Source organism: Accipiter gentilis, chromosome 17, assembly GCF_929443795.1.
Source record: "Accipiter gentilis chromosome 17, bAccGen1.1, whole genome shotgun sequence".
Lineage (NCBI taxonomy): Eukaryota > Metazoa > Chordata > Aves > Accipitriformes > Accipitridae > Astur > Astur gentilis.
In genome coordinates, this window is record NC_064896.1 from 30421453 (window position 1) to 30438823 (window position 17371).

Genomic DNA, 17371 nt, shown 5'->3' on the forward strand with positions numbered 1-17371 from the left:
GGACATGGTCACCCCCACTTCGCTCAGCCCTTTTCGCTCACCTCTGGGTACAGCACGCCAGTTTGGACCCCTGCTACAAGTCATTGGGTAAATCAGAGAGAGATTATTTGATATAAATTGGAGCAAAGTGGGGGAAAAAAGAAACGCGTTCCCCCCAGCAACGCTGCACAGGCTCCATCCTTACAGGCTCTCAAGAGCCAAAGCCATAAGCCCCTGCTCGCCCTCCACCCAGCTCCAGCCCCATCAGGGACCCTCTCAAACTCAAGCAACTCCTCTCAGCCACCACAAAGGAGCAGGATAGGCCTTGTGCTCCCTACCTCAGTTTGCATCTAAATTAAACGCCACCGCTGCTCTGGTGGGGTTTAAGTAACACCGAGGCTCAAAACCTGCGTGCCTTCAGTAAAACCCTCTCTCTTCTTGGCAGGGAGGCTAGTGCTTGCATCCCCGGAGGAGTGAAAGTGCCAGCAAAGCCCCAGAAAAAGGCTTCCAGGCTTCTGTGCTGATGTTTATTCCCCTGCAATTTAAATATTGGATAGGAAAGTCAAGGGCAGCCTTAGCCAAACACCCAAATGCTAATCAGCCTGTGTGGGAATGGGAAATAAATGTTGCCCTTGATAAGGGGAAGGAAAAGCCAGCACCTTGTACCAACAAGCATCACTTTGCTCCCCCCTCAAAAAATCAAGCCCCTTTGGTCTGAACCTCGCCCCTGCAACAGAGGAGCGGGTCAGGGGGTACAAGAAGAGGAGGGAGAAAACAGCACCGGGAGGAAGGAGGGCATTGGTTTTCCCCAGCTTGGTTTCCTCCTACGCATCCTCCCAGCGCCCTCCGGGACTGCTCGTTTGCCGTGCCCAGCCTGGCTGCTCTCCCTGCATCCCTCCGGGATGCAAAGCCAGCACCGCCGCTCTGATTAATTCTGCTAACCTGCCTCTTTTTCAAGGACCAGAAAGAGCCGCATAAAGGCAGGTAGCAGGGGGTGAGAGGATGGGGGAAGGTCTGGAGGATGAGCAAGGGACCTGCTCACTCAGGGACGGCATTACCCCGGGGGATGCTCGGCAGGGATGCATTAAGAGCTCTTCCCCCAACAAGCGCGGGAGCAACGCTAACGCTTTCAGAGCAGCACAAGGAGGGGTCAGGAGATACACATGCCATCGCATGAACCATCTCCAAGTCACAGCAGCCTCCAGACAACGAGCCAGGGCCAGAAGCGGTCCTCAGGATGAGACCGTGGGTGCGAGGGACCAAGTACCAACCCCATCGCACGGCACAGAGACCAGGGTGACGCCTCTCTGGGAGATAAGAGTTTCCCCGTTATCACAGCCGTATAAACCCCCTGCTGCCGCCTCCCCCCTCCGCCGGGAAGCACAGAGGCCCTTTCACGCAGCCAGCTCCTGCCTCCCCACCTCCCTTCTCCTCTCCTCCTGCTCGGCTGACAGCACGCAGCTCGCTCACTCCGAACACAGCCCCTTTCTTCGGTTGGGTTTCGGAGCCGGGATTTCTCTTGCAGCTTTCTGGACCCTTGCCAAACCCTCCAACGTGGTTAGAGATGCCCCCTCACTTATGCTTCCTCCTGCATCTCCTAATTGCTTCTAACGAGTCTCCCCTCCACAGTCACTTGCTGCGAGCTTGCTCTGCTCTCACCCAGCACGTACCCAAACTAGTCACCCAGGGATAAACCCAGACATGGCCCAGCGAGCCAAGCTGCCTCGGCACAGGTAGGGGAAAGCTCATAGGAGCATCCGCAAAAGGATCAGGGCTGGGATTCACAAAATCCCCAGCTCTTGCCCTCCAGCTGGATGCTCAGCCCTGATGAGCTCTGGCTGCTCAACGGGAAGGGTCCCACGGGGAGACATCAGGTTGGACAGGCTGGTCCTGGTCATCAGGCAGGCATGTATGGAACGGATGGAGCCACCGGAGAGAAAGTGCCGGGATGGGACAGTGGTCGGGCAATGCCTTGGCATGCTCTACCCAGCTCCAGCTACTGCCAGGGCTCTGCTCCCCGTCCCGGAGATGCCCACACGAGGATGAAAACCCCTGAGCAGCAGACTCCGAGGACTCTTTGGGGATGAAGAGCATCAGCTCGGCAGTGGGCATGGCCCTGGAGGACGAGGCAGCACCACCCAGGACCTCAGAGCATCCTCCCATCCCACATGGGTGCGCAGTCAGAGTCTGACCCTGCTTTGGTCCAGGCTGTGTGCCCTGGTGAGCAATGCTGAGCCCTTGGGGCTTCAGGGGTGAGACTTCTTCCTTTGGGAGAGGTCTCCTGCAGCAGCACCAGTGGCAGCTGCAGAGCCTTGGGACCCTTCTTCTCTCTTTTTTCCCCCCAAAACAGAGCCTGAAGGGCACCAAGCACTTGGGCTCAGCCAGTGAGAGGAGAAATGACACACCCCAGCCCCAAGTTCCCAAGCACATCAGCTGGGTGGGATTCAGGGCACGGTCCCAACCCCTTTCCCACCAAGCTGATGCTCCAGAGCAGACATGAGGAGCAATTCATCCATTGCCAGGAGCCATGTCCCACTGAAATACAGCCCTCTGCAGGGCTGCCCATCCCCTGCCTGCCCTGCACCTCCCTGCCCAAGCCCAGCTGCCTGCAAAGCTCCCAGCCCCTGCAAAGCCCAGAAAAAGATGCAGGTGAGCTGGCTGGGACCAGAGTGGACTGGAAAAATGATGACATTCAAGCAAAAAATTGTGTCTGAGCTCAAACCCCCAAAACCTTGTGGGGGAAAAAAAAAAAAAAAAAAAAAAAAAAAAAGGGCATTTAAGCTGCAATTTGGAAGTGCCCTGTGGGGCCTCCCAGGAGCCATGGTTTGGTTTCCCATGTCCCATGTTGCCTGCGAGGATCTGAAAACTTGGCCAGCCTCCCCTCAGTGGGGCATGGCACCATGCCCCAGGGGACATCATGGCTGGCAAGGGCAGCCTGGCCACAGGAGAAGATTCCCGTGCCTGCGAGGAAGCCTCAGTGCCGCAGGAGCCTACAGTTCCCTACCAGCTACCCCGACAAGCAAACCGTAACCAGAGCAATGGAAAAGGAGATGGATGGATTTAGCTCGGTGCTCCAAGAAATCCCCCCTGGGGTGACCATCTGCTTTCCTGTCTTCCCATTCCTGCAGCAAAATCCACGCTGGATGGGAGATGCCGAAGCAAGCCAGAGCTGCCTCCAGCCCAGCTGCAGGCAGCCTCGCCACCATCCATCCCTGAAATGCCAGTGGACTGGGCTGCAACGGGTTGCCAAAACCATCTAGGTGTGTTCAGAGCTGCATCTTAACCTGGATCCCTACCTCCCGGTAAAAAGATGAGCTGAGAAGCAGCACCACCATCCATGCACAGAAGATGGGGAAAGGCAAGGAGAAACTCAACCAGAGCCAGAGCGCGGACATCCCCACCGATGCCAAGCCCTGTGGTCTAAACCAGAGCTGGAGGTGGGTCTTACTACTCACAGAAACACAAACCTGGGATTTGCTGCTCTCCTCAGCATCCCAATGCTGCTCCCCAGCACATCCCAAAGCCGAGGGATGGGTGACGGGGGTGAGATGCGGGATGAGCACTGGTGCCAGGCTGCCCACCCCAAGGGATAACTTCATCCCATGTTGCACTTCCCAGCAACGCGGGCCTGCTCCCCCTTTTTGGCTTGGGGAAGGAGCCTGCCAGAGCAGCCAGCTCCAATGATGTAAAATCAGGCAAAGCCTTTGGAGGCTGGAAAACATGAGGCCCTCCGTTATTTCCCTTAATTCCCACTGCCAGCTGCTGCAGGAGACCTTGGGACCAACGCAGGAGACTGCCGAGGGACCTTCACAGGCACATGACGCTCCCTCGCCTTCCTCAGAGGATACAAATACAAGAGGAAAGACCAGGGAGGGGCTGGGATGGGATGCATGTCCTGCATCTCCCTGCCACAAGGAAGCGCTGCTCAGGAACGTGCTGGAAATACCAGGACAACACCATGAAGGTCAGGATGCTAAGGACCAGGTTTCGGGCATGCTGAGTACCCCACGTCTGAGCTGACATCTTTTGAGGTCCACCACCCAAGGGAGATCTGCACATGTCCTGGCTGCTCCTGATGTCCGAAGTTCTGCAGGATGCTTTTGAGCTCTCCCAATGCAGAGGGACTGGAGAGGGACAGCAGCATCCAGCCCAGCTACTGAGTCCATCTGCACAGCTGTGAAACACTGCAAGGCTTCTGTAAAGAAACCCTTGCCCATCCAGACCATCGCATCCATCCCCTCTTTCCCCATGGAAAAAGAGAACTCAAACCTTACCAAACCAATGAGCCCACATAGAAAGTTGGGGTGGGGGGAAGCCAGTCCTGCTCTTGGGAAAAGCATGGTGGTGGAAAGATAGGGGAGAGGCCTCACTCATGGCTGCACATGAAGCTATTATTGTGCCAAAGGGGAATGCCAAGCCCCCAGCAAGAAGCGGTACCTGTGTTGGGAGGATGCCAGCAAAAGAGGGATGAAGGCAGCAACTCAAGCCAGAAGATGAGCCAGGGATGCAGCAAGCGGGCGAGCAGCTCAGGAAGAACCATCCCAAGCATCTGCCGTGGGTTCAGAGAATAGAAAAGGAGGAGACAGCCCAACTCCAACACCTTGCCAGGATAAGGAAGTGGGGCTCTGCCCCACAAGTCCTTACCAGCAAGAAGAGACACCAGATGCACAGCTGCAAAAGCAACGGGGTTAAACTGGGTTTACACCCCTGGGGAATTCAGGCTGATCTCTCCCCGACTTCACAGGGGACACGAGCTCGGTGGCCAGTAACAAATTAGTCCCAAACCATGTCAAGACCAGCAGCAGAGCGATGCCCAGGAGGTGCCCACCTCTGCAGGAGCCAGCAGAAAGGAGAAGTGCCCTTCCCAGGGCTCTGGTGCCCATCCTCAGACCTCTGAGCACTGCTAACGCTCCTGTTTTCCCCTGCAATGCGAACAGTGGCATCTCTCTGGCCATGTAGGACCACTCCATGCACCAGCACATCCTTCCAGGATACTGCCATGGGGCAGAAAACCGAGTCCATCCCTCAGGGCTTGACCCCCAAGGGCTGAACAGGGGCACCCTGCCATGACAGAGCTTGGAGATGGAGTGAAAGGAGCAGCAATGTGAAGCGAGGTGACATATAAACCCAGACACAGCTGCAGCAAAGGTGGCAGTGTCGGCGTTTTTATTAAACCCACTGGTTTAATTACCAACAGCCCGGTGCTCTCCAGCGCAGACACAGCCTCCAAGTCAGCCGCCAGAGAAAAGAAGCACAAGCATCCCTCCACTGATCCTCCTAACGAGCTGTTAAGCAATTATAATTAGCCAGCAAGGAGTCAATATTGCAAATCCCCTTCCACCACCACAAAAACGCAGCGCTGCCCACTGGGAAAAAAATACTGTGCTGCCCGCTGCGCTGCCCGCAGTAATGCGTTTGCTCCACGGCACCCGGGGGGAAACCCAGGCGGTGGGTGCTCACACGAGCTGGGTGACAGCCAAGTGACAGCAGATGACATTGATGGGGCTGAGGCGAATGGGGCTTGTGACCATCATGGGGATGCAAGCAGGGGTGCAGGATCAGTCCCCTGGACAGCCCTTCCCTGCCTCCTTCGGTCACTCTTGCCCTGCTTAGACACCAATTTTACCTGCTGCCGGCTGAGAAAAGGGTTTTGGGTTGGTCCCTGGGTCACCACCTCAAGGAACAGATGCCTCGCTGAGGGAACTAGAGGAGCAAGGGGATTTTTTTCCTGCCTCCCCCAAACCCATTCGTTTCATGCTGTTTACCCACTCTGTGACATCCCTCTCAGCTGGAGCAATGGAAATCGATACTGAATTGCTCAGGGCTGGCGATGGAGCTGCCATGAGACCACTCAAGCTGACAAACACCCACCAGGAGTGGCAGCCCTGACACTTCCACACTCAACTCAGGGTCCCAAATCCCTCCTGTGCATCGACAGCACCCAGATCTCCCCCATCTTCCCCCAGCCCACACCTGACTGTGCATCTGTTGGCCTCCAGTCCCCATCTGCTCCAGCACCGTTTCATTTTCCACCAGTTCCAAAGTGAGCCAGGGCAGCTCCAGCCAGACCATGCACCCATCCCTCCACCCTGCCCATCTGAACAGGGATGATGCTCACTCACGGCCCTCAGCACAAAGATTTCGCTTCCCGGGACACAGCCTCCAGAGGTGGTCACTTTTAGCCCACGATATGCCAGGAATTGGGCAGAATTCATTTCACCCTAAAAATATTTCAGTCTCCAACCTCCACGCTGCCCTGGAGACAGCCCGTGGGGTTCACCATTTCACCTGGCAGCTTTCCAACCTGTTTCAGCCAGCATCTGGTTTATCTCCACCAGCGCCAGGTGCTTTTAACTTTTCCCTTATCTTTAATTTGGCAGCAAATTCGGCTGAGCTCTACCCCTTTGCAGAGACCATCCTCTCCTGCTTCGCCTCCCCCCCGAAATCCTCCTGTGCATCACAGTCGTGCGGTCCCCGCCGGTCAGCAGCTGGCTCCCTCCCGACTCCTCGCCCAGCCGACATCCCTCGGTCCTGCCATTGCCAAGGCAACCAGCCACCGATACGATACCTCGGGGCGGCTGCTCATCCCCTCCCGAAGAGCAGCTCCGGAGAGGGAGAGGCCTGGCCACGGCACAGAGCGGGGAAGGGATGGAGGGCAGACACATGGCGGTGCTGGGAAGCATAAAGCTCTCCAAACACCAACGCAAAAAGCTCCTGGTGCTTGGGAAAAGCCCGTACCGTGGGGTGTGGAAAGTGTTTCACCCTCCCTGAGTGTCTCCAGGTGTCTAACGGCTACACCTTCGGAGCAGAGCGTCTTCCTAATAAAAAGCCAATATCCCTCCCCTGGCCCTCGCAGCCGTCACCTCCAGGCCAGGGGAAGCCAAATGCGACGACAGCAGCCAAGAAGCGTGTCACCCACCAAAACACCCTTTCTGGTAACTCTGCGGCACAGCCACGGCCGCCCAAGCGCCCGCTGCCGGAGCGGTGCCGTGCCCGGCGCCGTCACGGGCTCGGAGGCATCGAGCCAGCCAGCTGCGGGACAGGGCTCGTGCCGCCACGGCCAGTCCCGGCACGTCAGGACCCACCTGCTCCTCTCCCCCCCTCCGCCACGCTCCCTCAATCGTCTCTTTGATGCCAAAGCCAGCGGCACAGAGAAGGCTGTGACCGCGGCCGCACAGCTGGCGTCCAGCCGGGGCTGCGCTCGCCTCCCCGCATCCCTCCGAGCCCGGTGGATGCGGGCAGCGAGCAAAAGTCCCCCCCCGCGCCAAATCCCCCAGGATGCGGTGCTGGATGAGCAGAGCTATGGGTCCTCCGATGCCCTCTCCGGGATGCTCTGAAAGCTGCTCCACTCGGTCGCAGCACAGCGAGGGTGGAGGAGAAATGCCATGGAGCAGAGGGACCTGCCGCCCCACCGCTTGGCCAGCCAGGCTTTCCAGAGGCCCCTTCCATGTGGATCCGCCTTTTCCCAGACACAGAGGAGGCGACTGGTGACCCCAGCTCGCTGCAGAGCATCAACAGCTCTGCAGTTAAAGCAGACTTCAAAAGAAACCCCGAGAGGAGGGAAACAGCACAGGAAATTAATTGACAGCAAATGCCCACATTAAAGGGGACAGAGAATAACATTTATAATCAGGTTGGTTTATGTCTCTCTTCATGTTTTTAAAAGGACTTAAGCTGCCAGGTCTTGGAAGAGCCTCCATGGCTGAGGAGCAGTGAAGGGACGGAGCGCTTTGCTCTCTTCTCCTTCCACCATCACCGAGGTCCAGCGGGACCCGCTGACCCATCCACACACAGACACACACATGCCGAAACCATCCCCTCTGCCCGGGGTCTGGGGTTTCCACAGAGACCGGAGAGACAAACGCACCCACGACATCCTTTCCCTGGGGAGGGACCGTGCAGCTCCCAGGAGGACAAAGCAAAGGGCAAAAGCATCCCTAGAAATAAAGCCGCATCCCTGCTCCTGCCATCGCACGCTCAGTGCTGGAAATCCTGGGGCTCGCAGGGTGAATCCCCAGGGATCTGCTCCCACCCTCACCCATCCTGTACATGAATATTTCAGGCAGAGGAAGCAGGACCCAGGGCCAAGCCCTTTTCCCTGGGTACGGGGTCAGATCCAGGCTCCCCCCACACCCTGCCTTACTGGTCACAACCGCAGGCAAGAGGACCGGCTCTGGCACCAAGCTCTCCGCGGCCAAGCACAGCTCAGAGTCCCCACACGGTCACTCCAGCCCGCCACGACCCTGGGGACAGATGGCCGGAGCAGAGACAGGATCAGGCCCAGGCACCCTGCCCCGTCCCACCGCTGAGATGCATCACAGCCAGCCCTCAGCCCCCCCAAACAGGCAGCAAGGGGAGCTGCAGCAACCAGCAGCAGGAGGGCAGAGTTAAGGATAAATTACCCCAGTGTAACCCATTTGTTTTCACTCCACTATCAAGCCCTGCAATTCCCCAGCTCCCCTGGCTTCAAGGGGCTTTTCTAGGGACCCCCCCAGATGCCAAGGGGACCAGGTCACAGCCAGGCTGGGGAGAGGTGCTGCTGCAGGGTGGTTCAAAGCCAGTTGTGTCTTTGAATAGCCAAATTTTTGCCTTTGAATAGCCAAATTTTTGCCTTTGACTAACCCAAAGTACCATATTTTTCCCATACTTCTCCCCCATCACCTGCCAAAAAGCCCCGAGATGCCCACAGGCGCCCCCCCGCCAAAGGACAGGGCTCGCTTGTCTGTCCGTCCATCCGCCTCCTTTTCCATCCGGCTCACTCTTGGCAGGTCCGGCGCGGTGACAAAGAGCTGATTCAGAGGAGCAGGGCACCTGAGAGGAGCAGGGCAAGGAGCCCAGGGCAAACCAGGCCACAGCCCGGAGAGGAAGACAAGGGCTGCGGGGCTTCCTGGCTGGAGAAACAGTCCCAATGACACCAAAACCAGCCCGTTCCCCTGCTCCAAACCTCACTCGTCAGCAGCAGGGATGGGACCAGCCTTCCCCAGCACCGGTGCCCCGCACCAAGGGGGTATCCGTCCAAGGAAAGTAGCCTCTTCTAGCAGGGATAGGACAGCAGGGTGATGCCAAGAGAAAAAAAAGCAGCACCCAGCCTCCTTGCAGACACTGCTGCCCTTCGTCTTCAAAGGGCTCTTTCTCATTCTCTTCCCTATCTGCTCCCGGCATCCCTGACAAAAGGAATGAAACCCACAGCGGTTCGCAGCGTTTCAGCATCCCAATTAAAATCAAAGTGCCGATCGTAACTGCTCTGTCCAAAAGAGATGCGTTATCCCCTGCAGTTCAGGGGAAATGCTGCTGCACGTCATCCCAAACCTTCTCCCTCCCGCTCTCCCTGCGTGCAAGACCCCAAAGGACAGGTTCCCCGGGGAGGGACAGGCAAGGACAAGGCTCTGCAGGCAGTGACAGGCTAAGCCAAACAAAGAGCATCCAACCCATCACTGCCTCTGGCTCACAGTATTTTGGGGAGCCCTCTGGACCATGGCAGAGGGGCGTCTCCTGCTCCCACACATCAGCAGCCCTTCTTCCAGACAAAGTTCACGAGGACGCACGCAGCCAGACCCAGGCAGTGCCACGTCCTGCCAGTACCAAGACGCCCGGCTGGGTTTTCCTCCCGACGGCCCTGCTTTAGCAGCGAGTTGGCTTTAGCATCCTCCAGCACGCATCCTGCGCTCCCCCAGTTGCAAAACTCTCCCAAAACCTGGTTCCCAGCACCACCGCTTGTTCAGCACGGGCAATAGCCCCATGTGCCAAATCGCTGCCCCAGCGAGATGGCTGCCAGGGGAGCAGGACCAGCCCCACGCCCCTGCTAAGAGCCATTTTAGATTTTTACTGACATTTTTTTTCCCTTCTTCCTTTTCTTTCTTCTTTTTTTTCCTTTCCACCTGGCACGCCAGCATTTCCACCCCATTGCCTCCGAGCAGTTTCCAGCCGGGAGAACACCGTAATGGCCTCATTATTTCAGATGAGGAATCTGTGTGTTCAATTACGCAGAGAAGGGTAATTATCTACTTGTAGAAGATAAGAAAAGGGGGGGTATTTTACCAGGGACATAGCACCAGCACAGTTCCCAGCCAAGTCTCCGGATGCTCCAGCTCCATCTGTGATCACCAGCTGGGCCAAGGGGACACGGGTACCCCCCAAATAATCCCCCCACGCCTTTGCTGTGCTCCCCAACATGTGCAGACCCCACTGCCACCACTTGGCCTGGTCCTCCCCACCTTACACCCTTCCAAGCTGCCGAAAGCCTTGTGCCCTGCACCTTCAGCCTCCAGAAAGTACCTCTGCCAGGTGATACTTCATTTAATGAGTAATAAACCCTTTTTTTCCATACATCCTCTGCCAGCTGACACAAGCCGGGCAGCACCCAGACAGGTTCTGGCTCACAGTGGGGGGTGGGGGGGTGGAAAAAAAGTCATCTCTGAATCTCAGACACCTTTTGGTGCACAGACCCTTGCAGTGATGCTGAAGAGCCCTGCATCCTCCACAGCTACCTCTCCCCATCCAGGGACAGGTGTCCCCCTCATCCCTAAGGGATCTGGGACCAGGACACACCAGAGCTCCCTGGAGATCCCATGGCCCCACTGATCAGGTAGGAGAAAGGACACACGTGAGCCAGGAGGGCACGGTGACCCCCCCTCCCACTTGCTCACCCCAGCCCAGGGACACCCGCTAAGCCCCTGGGAATATCAGGTACTGGCTGCTTTCCATCGGGAACACAGTGCACACCAATGACAGTGCTCTGCCACCGGCTTGGGGGATGTCTCCTGCAAAAGCTGGGACATAGAGAAGAGCAAACCCCATCCCCACCGTGACAGGACCCCCGTGGCCATAAGAAGCAAGCTTCTCCCCCCAGCACGGCTCAAAGGAGCTTCAACCCAAGCGAGGTGACAGGGGAAAACATCACCGGGTAGAGGGGGGCTGCCCCAGAGCCCTCCCCCAGCACAGCTCTGCCTTTCAGCTCTCTCCACGACTCAGCCCCAAACCCTTCCCTCTCCCCTCAAACACTTGAACCAAGCTTTTTCTTGAATTTTTTTTTCTCAGATATGTTTTTTATTCCTCTTTTTTTTTTTTTTACTCCATTCAATATTTTTTCCAACTAAAACAGCTCCCTGGCTCTCCCACTATGGCACTCTGCTGGGTCGCAGCAGCAGGTCTAGGGTCCATCTATGTGTGACCGAATCCCTTCCCCAGCCTCCACCCAACCTCTCTCCATCACCACGCTTCCAAAAAGGCTCAGCGGGACCTAAACTCCAGCTTTGCCACATGTTCAGCCAGGCTTTAGGCACCAATGGGAAAATCCCAGTGCAAGGAGCAGCATCTCCCTGGAGTCTGGTGCCAGACAATGGAGGGGGCAGGATCCAGCCCAGGGGGGAAGCACCCACCTCGCTGCACCCTAGCCAAAGAAGATGCCCGTGCTCCCCATGGCATGGGGCGAATCCAAACCCCATCGCCAGACCAGTGGAAAACACTCCGGAGCACTGTCCTTGCCTGGCACCTCCCAAGTCACAATCCCCCCACGCCATCCCCATCTCTTTCCCCACCTCCCGCGGACCCTCTTCTCCCCCAAAGCCATGTGCCAATCACCCCCCCGGCTCACAGCCATCCAGCCGCGCTGCAGGGTTTCCTCACTGCGAGCCGGAGCAGGGCTGTGCATCTCCTCACTGCTACAGCAAACCCTACAGCCCCCCCTCAGAGCACCCTGAGGGGCAGGCTGGGATGCAGGGCACATAGGGAGGAGGTAAGGGAGAGCAGGAATAGGCACCCACCGGGTTCAGCACCCGAAAACACATTCAGGGAAGGCAGCAGCACACAGGCATTGCTCTGTTCACCCTCCCTGGATGAAGCCATGGAGGAAAACCTCATCTCGCCCTCGCACCACTGCATCCTGACACCCAGAGGGACCCCGATCCGCAGTTTTCACAGCCAGCCATCTGCAGGGCCGGCAATCCCACACCATCTACCCCCCTGCCGGCCCCGAAAGAGGAAGGACTCGGCCCTTCTTAACACCAGGATAATTGCAGAGACACAGGGCAGCCGCTTGCGGTTAGACTTCTGTAACTTGTGGCTTTTCCATTAAGCACGACCCTGCAGCAGAGAAAAGAAAACAAGCGGTGCAGCCTCCCCGTAACCCCTCCTTTGAGGCGATGCACAAGCAGCCTCATTTCCTGCTTCTCGTATTAGCATTATCCCGATTTTATCATAAGGCCCAAAAATTTGCAGGATCATGCTGCTGCTATGGTCGGAAACTTTGGGTTTGCCAGCTGAGAGGCTTCACCGGTCTCCAGAACTGCTCTGACCCACTCAGGAAAGTAATTTCTTGCCTAAATAAGCAGTAACGCTCATTTGTTTCTTATTTTTTTTTAGGACAAAAACCGCTAGGCAAGTTCAGTCTGACCAGAAATGTTACAGCTCAAGTTTCACCCGGCAAATATTTTGTGCAGTTTTATGCCACCCAAGCAGCCCAACGAGGTCTGCAAGGGTAAAGCTGGGAGCAATTAACAACAAAGCCGAAGCGTAGGGTGAGTGCTAGCACCTGTCCCTCCAGATTAGCCCTGCTTGAGCATCCCGGATTGCCTCCCCGGGTGTGAGCCGAGGTTGGAGGAGGAAGGATTTTTATTTTTTTTTCCCCCGATAAAGAAGGACAGGCTGAGAAAGTGTTGGGAAAGGATGGGAGGGTTTGGGTTTGCCCCTTCCAGGCAGCAGCGAGTGGCTATAAATGGCCTTCTTTGTCATCGCAGCCAAAGCGACGGGCGGAAAAATGAGGACGGAGCCGCTCGAGGCTGGGGGGGGGCGGGAGGGGGGTGGGGAATGAAACCCCCCCGACCGGTTTGGGGTCCCTCCTGGGTCTCCTCCGGTCCCCCGCTCCCTGACGGTGCGACGCCGGGGCGCGGTGCCGAGGTGCCCGTGGCAGGGTCCCGCTCTCCCCAAACCCACCTGGGCGGTGCGGGATGGAAAGCCGCCGTTGAGGGCATGGGGGGGGGGGGGGTCCCACTCTGCGGGTACTGGGTGGGAGCGGGGCCGGCCGGAGCGGGGCGGATGCTCTAGAAGCCCGGCGTGGCGGGGGGCACCCACCACCCTTTACGGGGGGACGCCAAACCCCCCCGAGGCCTCGCACCGAGGGGTGATGGGGGTCGTGGGGGGGACCCCCGGTGCTGTCCCCGGTTGGGGAGGGATGTCGCCCGCCTGCCCCCCCCTCCCCCTCCAGTTACCTCTGCCGTAGGCGAAGGGGAGGCGCAGGGCGCGGCCCTGGCGCACCAGGCTGATGTGGAGGTAGGTGAACCAGACGGCGAAGGTGAGCAGCACCAGCAGCAGCAGCAGCTTCAGCTGCTTCCGGAGCTTCTTCACCGGGAGCCGCGGCATCCTGCCGCCCGCATCGCCCCCGCCGCCGCCGGCCTAGCCCCGGCCCATCGGGCCCCCCGCCCGCCCGAGCCCGCTCGTTACGGGCCGGCTGCGAGGGCAGCGGGGCGGCGGCGCGGCTCGGCGCGGTGACCCCCGGCCGCCCGGTGCATCGCCGCCGCCCCGTCGCGCCGGCACCCGCGGGTGGGGGAATGAATGAGCGGGGCCGCGGCGGGATGAAGGCGGGGGGGGGGGGGGGGGGGGGGGGAGGGGGTAACTGCGGGGCGGTGCTGCCGCCACGCCCCCTCGGCCCGAGCGACGGCACCGCCGGCCAATCGCGAGACGCCCAGCGCGGGACCGCCGCCAATGGGTGGCCCGCGAGGGAGGAGCCCGCGGAGGCGCCGCGCGTCTCCACGCCAACGGGCCGGCATCCCCGCGAGGCGCCGCGGGAGAGGCCATGGGGAGCGCGGCGGGACACGGACACGCACACGCACGACCGGTGACCGTGTCCCCGGTCTCGTCCCCGTCCCTGCGCGGCGGCGGCGGGGCGGGAGAGGAAGGGTTCTCCGCGCCGCTGGGCCCGGCGGGGCCGGCGGGACCGGTGACGCGGGCCTCGGCGGGGCCGCCCCCCGACCCCTCCCCCCCCCGGCGGGGATGGTACGTTCCCGCGCGGCCGCGGCAGGGGCTGCGGGGCCCGATCCCGTCCGCGGGGGGGAGCGGGATCCCCCTCACTGGTGCGAGGATCTCCCCGGTCCCCCCTCGCCGGGTGCAGGGATCCCGCGGGCTCGGATGCAGGGATCCCGGGGATCCCCCCTCCCTGGGTGCAGGGATCCCATAGGGGCGAGTGGTGGGGTCCCCCCGATCCCCGCTTGCTGCGTGCAGGGATCGCACGGGGGCTGGGATCACCGGGATCCTCCTCGCTGGGTGCAGGCATCCCCCTCGCTGGGTGCAGGGATCCCACGGGGGCTGGGATCACCGGGATGCCCCTCACTGGGCGCAGGGATCCCTTTTGCTGGGTGCACGGGATCCCGCAGGGGCTGAGATCCCCAGGATCCCCCTTGCTGGGTGCAGGGATCCCATGAGAGCTGGGACCCCTGGGATCCCCCTCACTGGGTGCAGGGATCCCCCTTGCTGGGTGCACAGGATCCCACGAGGGCTGGGATCCCCAGGATCCCCCTCAATGGGTGCAGGGATCCCACGGGGGCTGGGATCCCCCTCACTGGATGCAGGAATCCCTCTCGCTGGGTGCAGGGATCCCACGGGGGCTGGGATCCCCGAGATCCCCCTCGCTGGGTGCAGTGACCCCCGGGGCCGAGGCCACTTCTGCCAGCAGGACCGTCTGGAAGAAGGAGGGCTGTAGCTCACCCCGTGCAAAGCCTAACAGTAATTAACAGTAAGACGAAAATTACACCGACAGCAACCAAGGCCTCGCTGACAGAGGGTTACAGGCCGCACCGCCTTGAAGGAGCCGCTTGCCAGGGCTGCTCCTCGGGGCTGCAGAGGCTCAGCCAGGCTGAGACCGGCCACAACTCACTTCACCGATGCACAGGCTGGTTTTTCCCGCTGCAGCGCAGTGGCGAAAACATCGGGGCGCTTTTTTTTGTCTCCTTTCCCGCTCCACAAGTTGAGGCAGCAGCTCCTCCTTGCTGCGGCTCGGAGCTGGGACAAAAACACACAAGAAATCAGTTATTAGAGAAAAAAGTACATTCACAGCTGAGAAAACTAGAGGGCACCAGTGCTCTGGGTTTCGTTTCCCTGCGCTCCCCTCCCTTAAGGATGTGGAAGGTTAATTAGGCGGTAATTAAGCCCAATTTAGACAAACAGGCAAGGAAAGCAGCAGTGGGGAGCTCGGTCCTTGTTAGGAAGCGAACCGGCACTGAGCCCTGCAGCAGGCTGGGGTGGCCAGGGGCTGGCAGGGCTGCCCCAGCCAGGAGGAGGAGGAGGCCGGGATGAAGGGGATCTCTGCACAAGGCGCTCCCAACTGATGTGGAAGACGCACATCGGGGGAAATTAAGCTGTTATTTCTCCCATTTTTTGCACCTCTGCAGCAAAGGGAGCGGGAGGCTGCGGGTTGGGACATGGCTGTTTGCACAGCCTTCGGCCAAGGGACTGAGGTTCAACCTCTTCCCACCCTGCCAGCGGCCCGGGGGAGGGTCCGGGAGGTTTGGGCATACCGGTGGGACATCCCAAAAAATTTGCGACTGGCCCGTAGTGACCAAGGAGAGAAGCTGGGACACAAAATACAGAATTACAAAAGCAAATATTCATGCACAAGGGGTCCCAGCCCAACTGGGGCACCCCAAATGTGGCTTCGCAGAGGGTTCTCATACCTTCGATCGGTCAGGTACAAGACGACTCGACTAATTACTAGCACCTATGCTACCAATTACGAATTGTAGTCAAACTTTGCAAAGCAACTCTAGTTTTGCGGTATTGCAAATTCTCACTGATTATCCATTGAGCCAGATGTCCCTGCAGTCAGTCTTGCCGGAGTGACTGCTCTGTGGTGCCAGATGATGCTGGGAGGGATTCCAAGACGTGTCAGAAGGGTTTAGGATGCTGGCATGATCTTGGTTGTCCCGCGGCATCCTTTAACCTTCATGGACAACTCGAAGCTTCTGAGAAGCAAAGTCTGTATTTCCAGGCCCAGGCTGCCCTTTTGTTTGTTTTACTTAAGCATGAACAATCCCAGAGTTGCCAATAAATTTTGTTACCTCCTCATATTACAGTGTATAAAGACTGGTTGGTGTAATAGTGAGGGAGGGGAATTTTCATAAGGGGTCTGGTACCCTTGGGGACCGCAGGGAGCCAGCACAGGGCTTTTTGCAGGTCCCAAATGATGTCCCCAACAAGTGGCATCTTCTGGCCTCCCCCCATATTTGTGGGGGATGGAGTCAGAGCCCGGCTTGGGTCCCTCTGCGAGAGCAGGGTTTGCTCCTGACTGCTTCGACCCTGTAAAGGGCTGCCTGAGAGGTGACAGGGCTGGAGGGGATGAGCTCGCAGCCAGCCATCCCAGTGCTGCCTGAAGCCGCTCTCCCCCCACCCTAGCGGGATTTCAGGGATTTCACAGGCAGGCACAAGCCCAAGCCCTTCGCACGGCATCCTGCCTCCCCACGCCAGCGGTGCATTCAGCCCTGCCTTGATGAGGTTTCCGGGAAGAAACCCCCTCCAAAAAATTAAGGGAGCGGCAATCCTCACCCTGCCAAAGGGACGATAATCCTGGCCAGGGCTTCTTCTGCCAAAAGCCTTTCTCCTCGATGGAGCTAGAAACTTTAGGGGCCTTGAAGTTGCGTCCCGTTGGCCTTGACCGCTTCTACTGAAAATCCAAACTGTGGGGAGCTGGGGTTTGAGGCTGACAGGGGGAGGCAAGGGGGGTTCCCAGTGCTATGCGGCAGGGACCTTATTTAGAGTTTCTTCACCAAGCACCCCAAAACGCTCACGGTTGACCCCAGATGGTCACCCCGGGAGGGGACAAAGAAGGGGACAGAGAAAGGGGCAAGAAAAGAAGGGGGCAAAGAAAAAGGGGGCAAAGGGAGGAAAGAAGAAGGGGTAAAGAAAAAGGGGGCAAAGACGAAAGAGGCAAAGAAGAAGGGGGCAAAGAAGGGGTAAAGAAAAAGGAGTAAAGAAAAAGGGGTAAAGAAAATGGGGGTAAAGAAAAAGGGGGCAAAGAAGGGGTAAAGAAGAAGGAGGTAAAGAAAAAGGGGGCAAAGACAAAAGAGGCAAAGAAGAAGGGGGCAAAGAAGGGGTAAAGAAAAAGGAGTAAAGAAAAAGGGGTAAAGAAAATGGGGGTAAAGGAAAAGGGGGCAAAGAAGGGGTAAAGAAGAAGGAGGTAAAGAAAAAGGGGGCAAAGAAAGAAGGGGGAAGAAACCGGGTAAAGAAAGAGGGGCAAGGAAGGGAACACCGAAAAAGAAAGCAAAAAAGGGGGCAAAGAAGCGGACACGGAAAGAAGGGGACGAAGAAGGGGGCAAAGACGGGGGCAAGACGGGGACAAGGGGGGGGGGGCAAAGGAAGAAGGGGGGAGCCGGGGACAGGCGGGGGACAGCCCGTGCCGCCCGGGGGG

At 58.6% G+C, this 17371-nt stretch overlaps 1 protein-coding gene across 3 annotated transcripts in view; it reads right to left on the minus strand.

Moving 5' to 3' along the window:
* B4GALNT4 (beta-1,4-N-acetyl-galactosaminyltransferase 4) overlaps positions 1 to 17291 on the minus strand; it is a 35137-nt gene extending 17846 nt beyond the window's left edge. Inside the window, exons 1-2 of one of the 3 annotated variants that reach the window (XM_049820839.1) lie at positions 15759 to 17291; positions 14846 to 14970 (exon numbers count right to left, since the gene is read on the minus strand). Coding sequence is in view for 1 of the 3 variants with exons in the window: in XM_049820836.1 (XP_049676793.1) it covers positions 13185 to 13335 (151 nt within the window). In the remaining 2 variants the exon portion in view is untranslated. Of the gene's footprint in view, positions 1 to 13184; positions 13514 to 14845; positions 14971 to 15641 lie in introns of those variants that run through there. The other 2 variants (XM_049820837.1, XM_049820836.1) reach the window with 2 other exon arrangements.
* Positions 17292 to 17371: the final 80 nt, after the last annotated feature.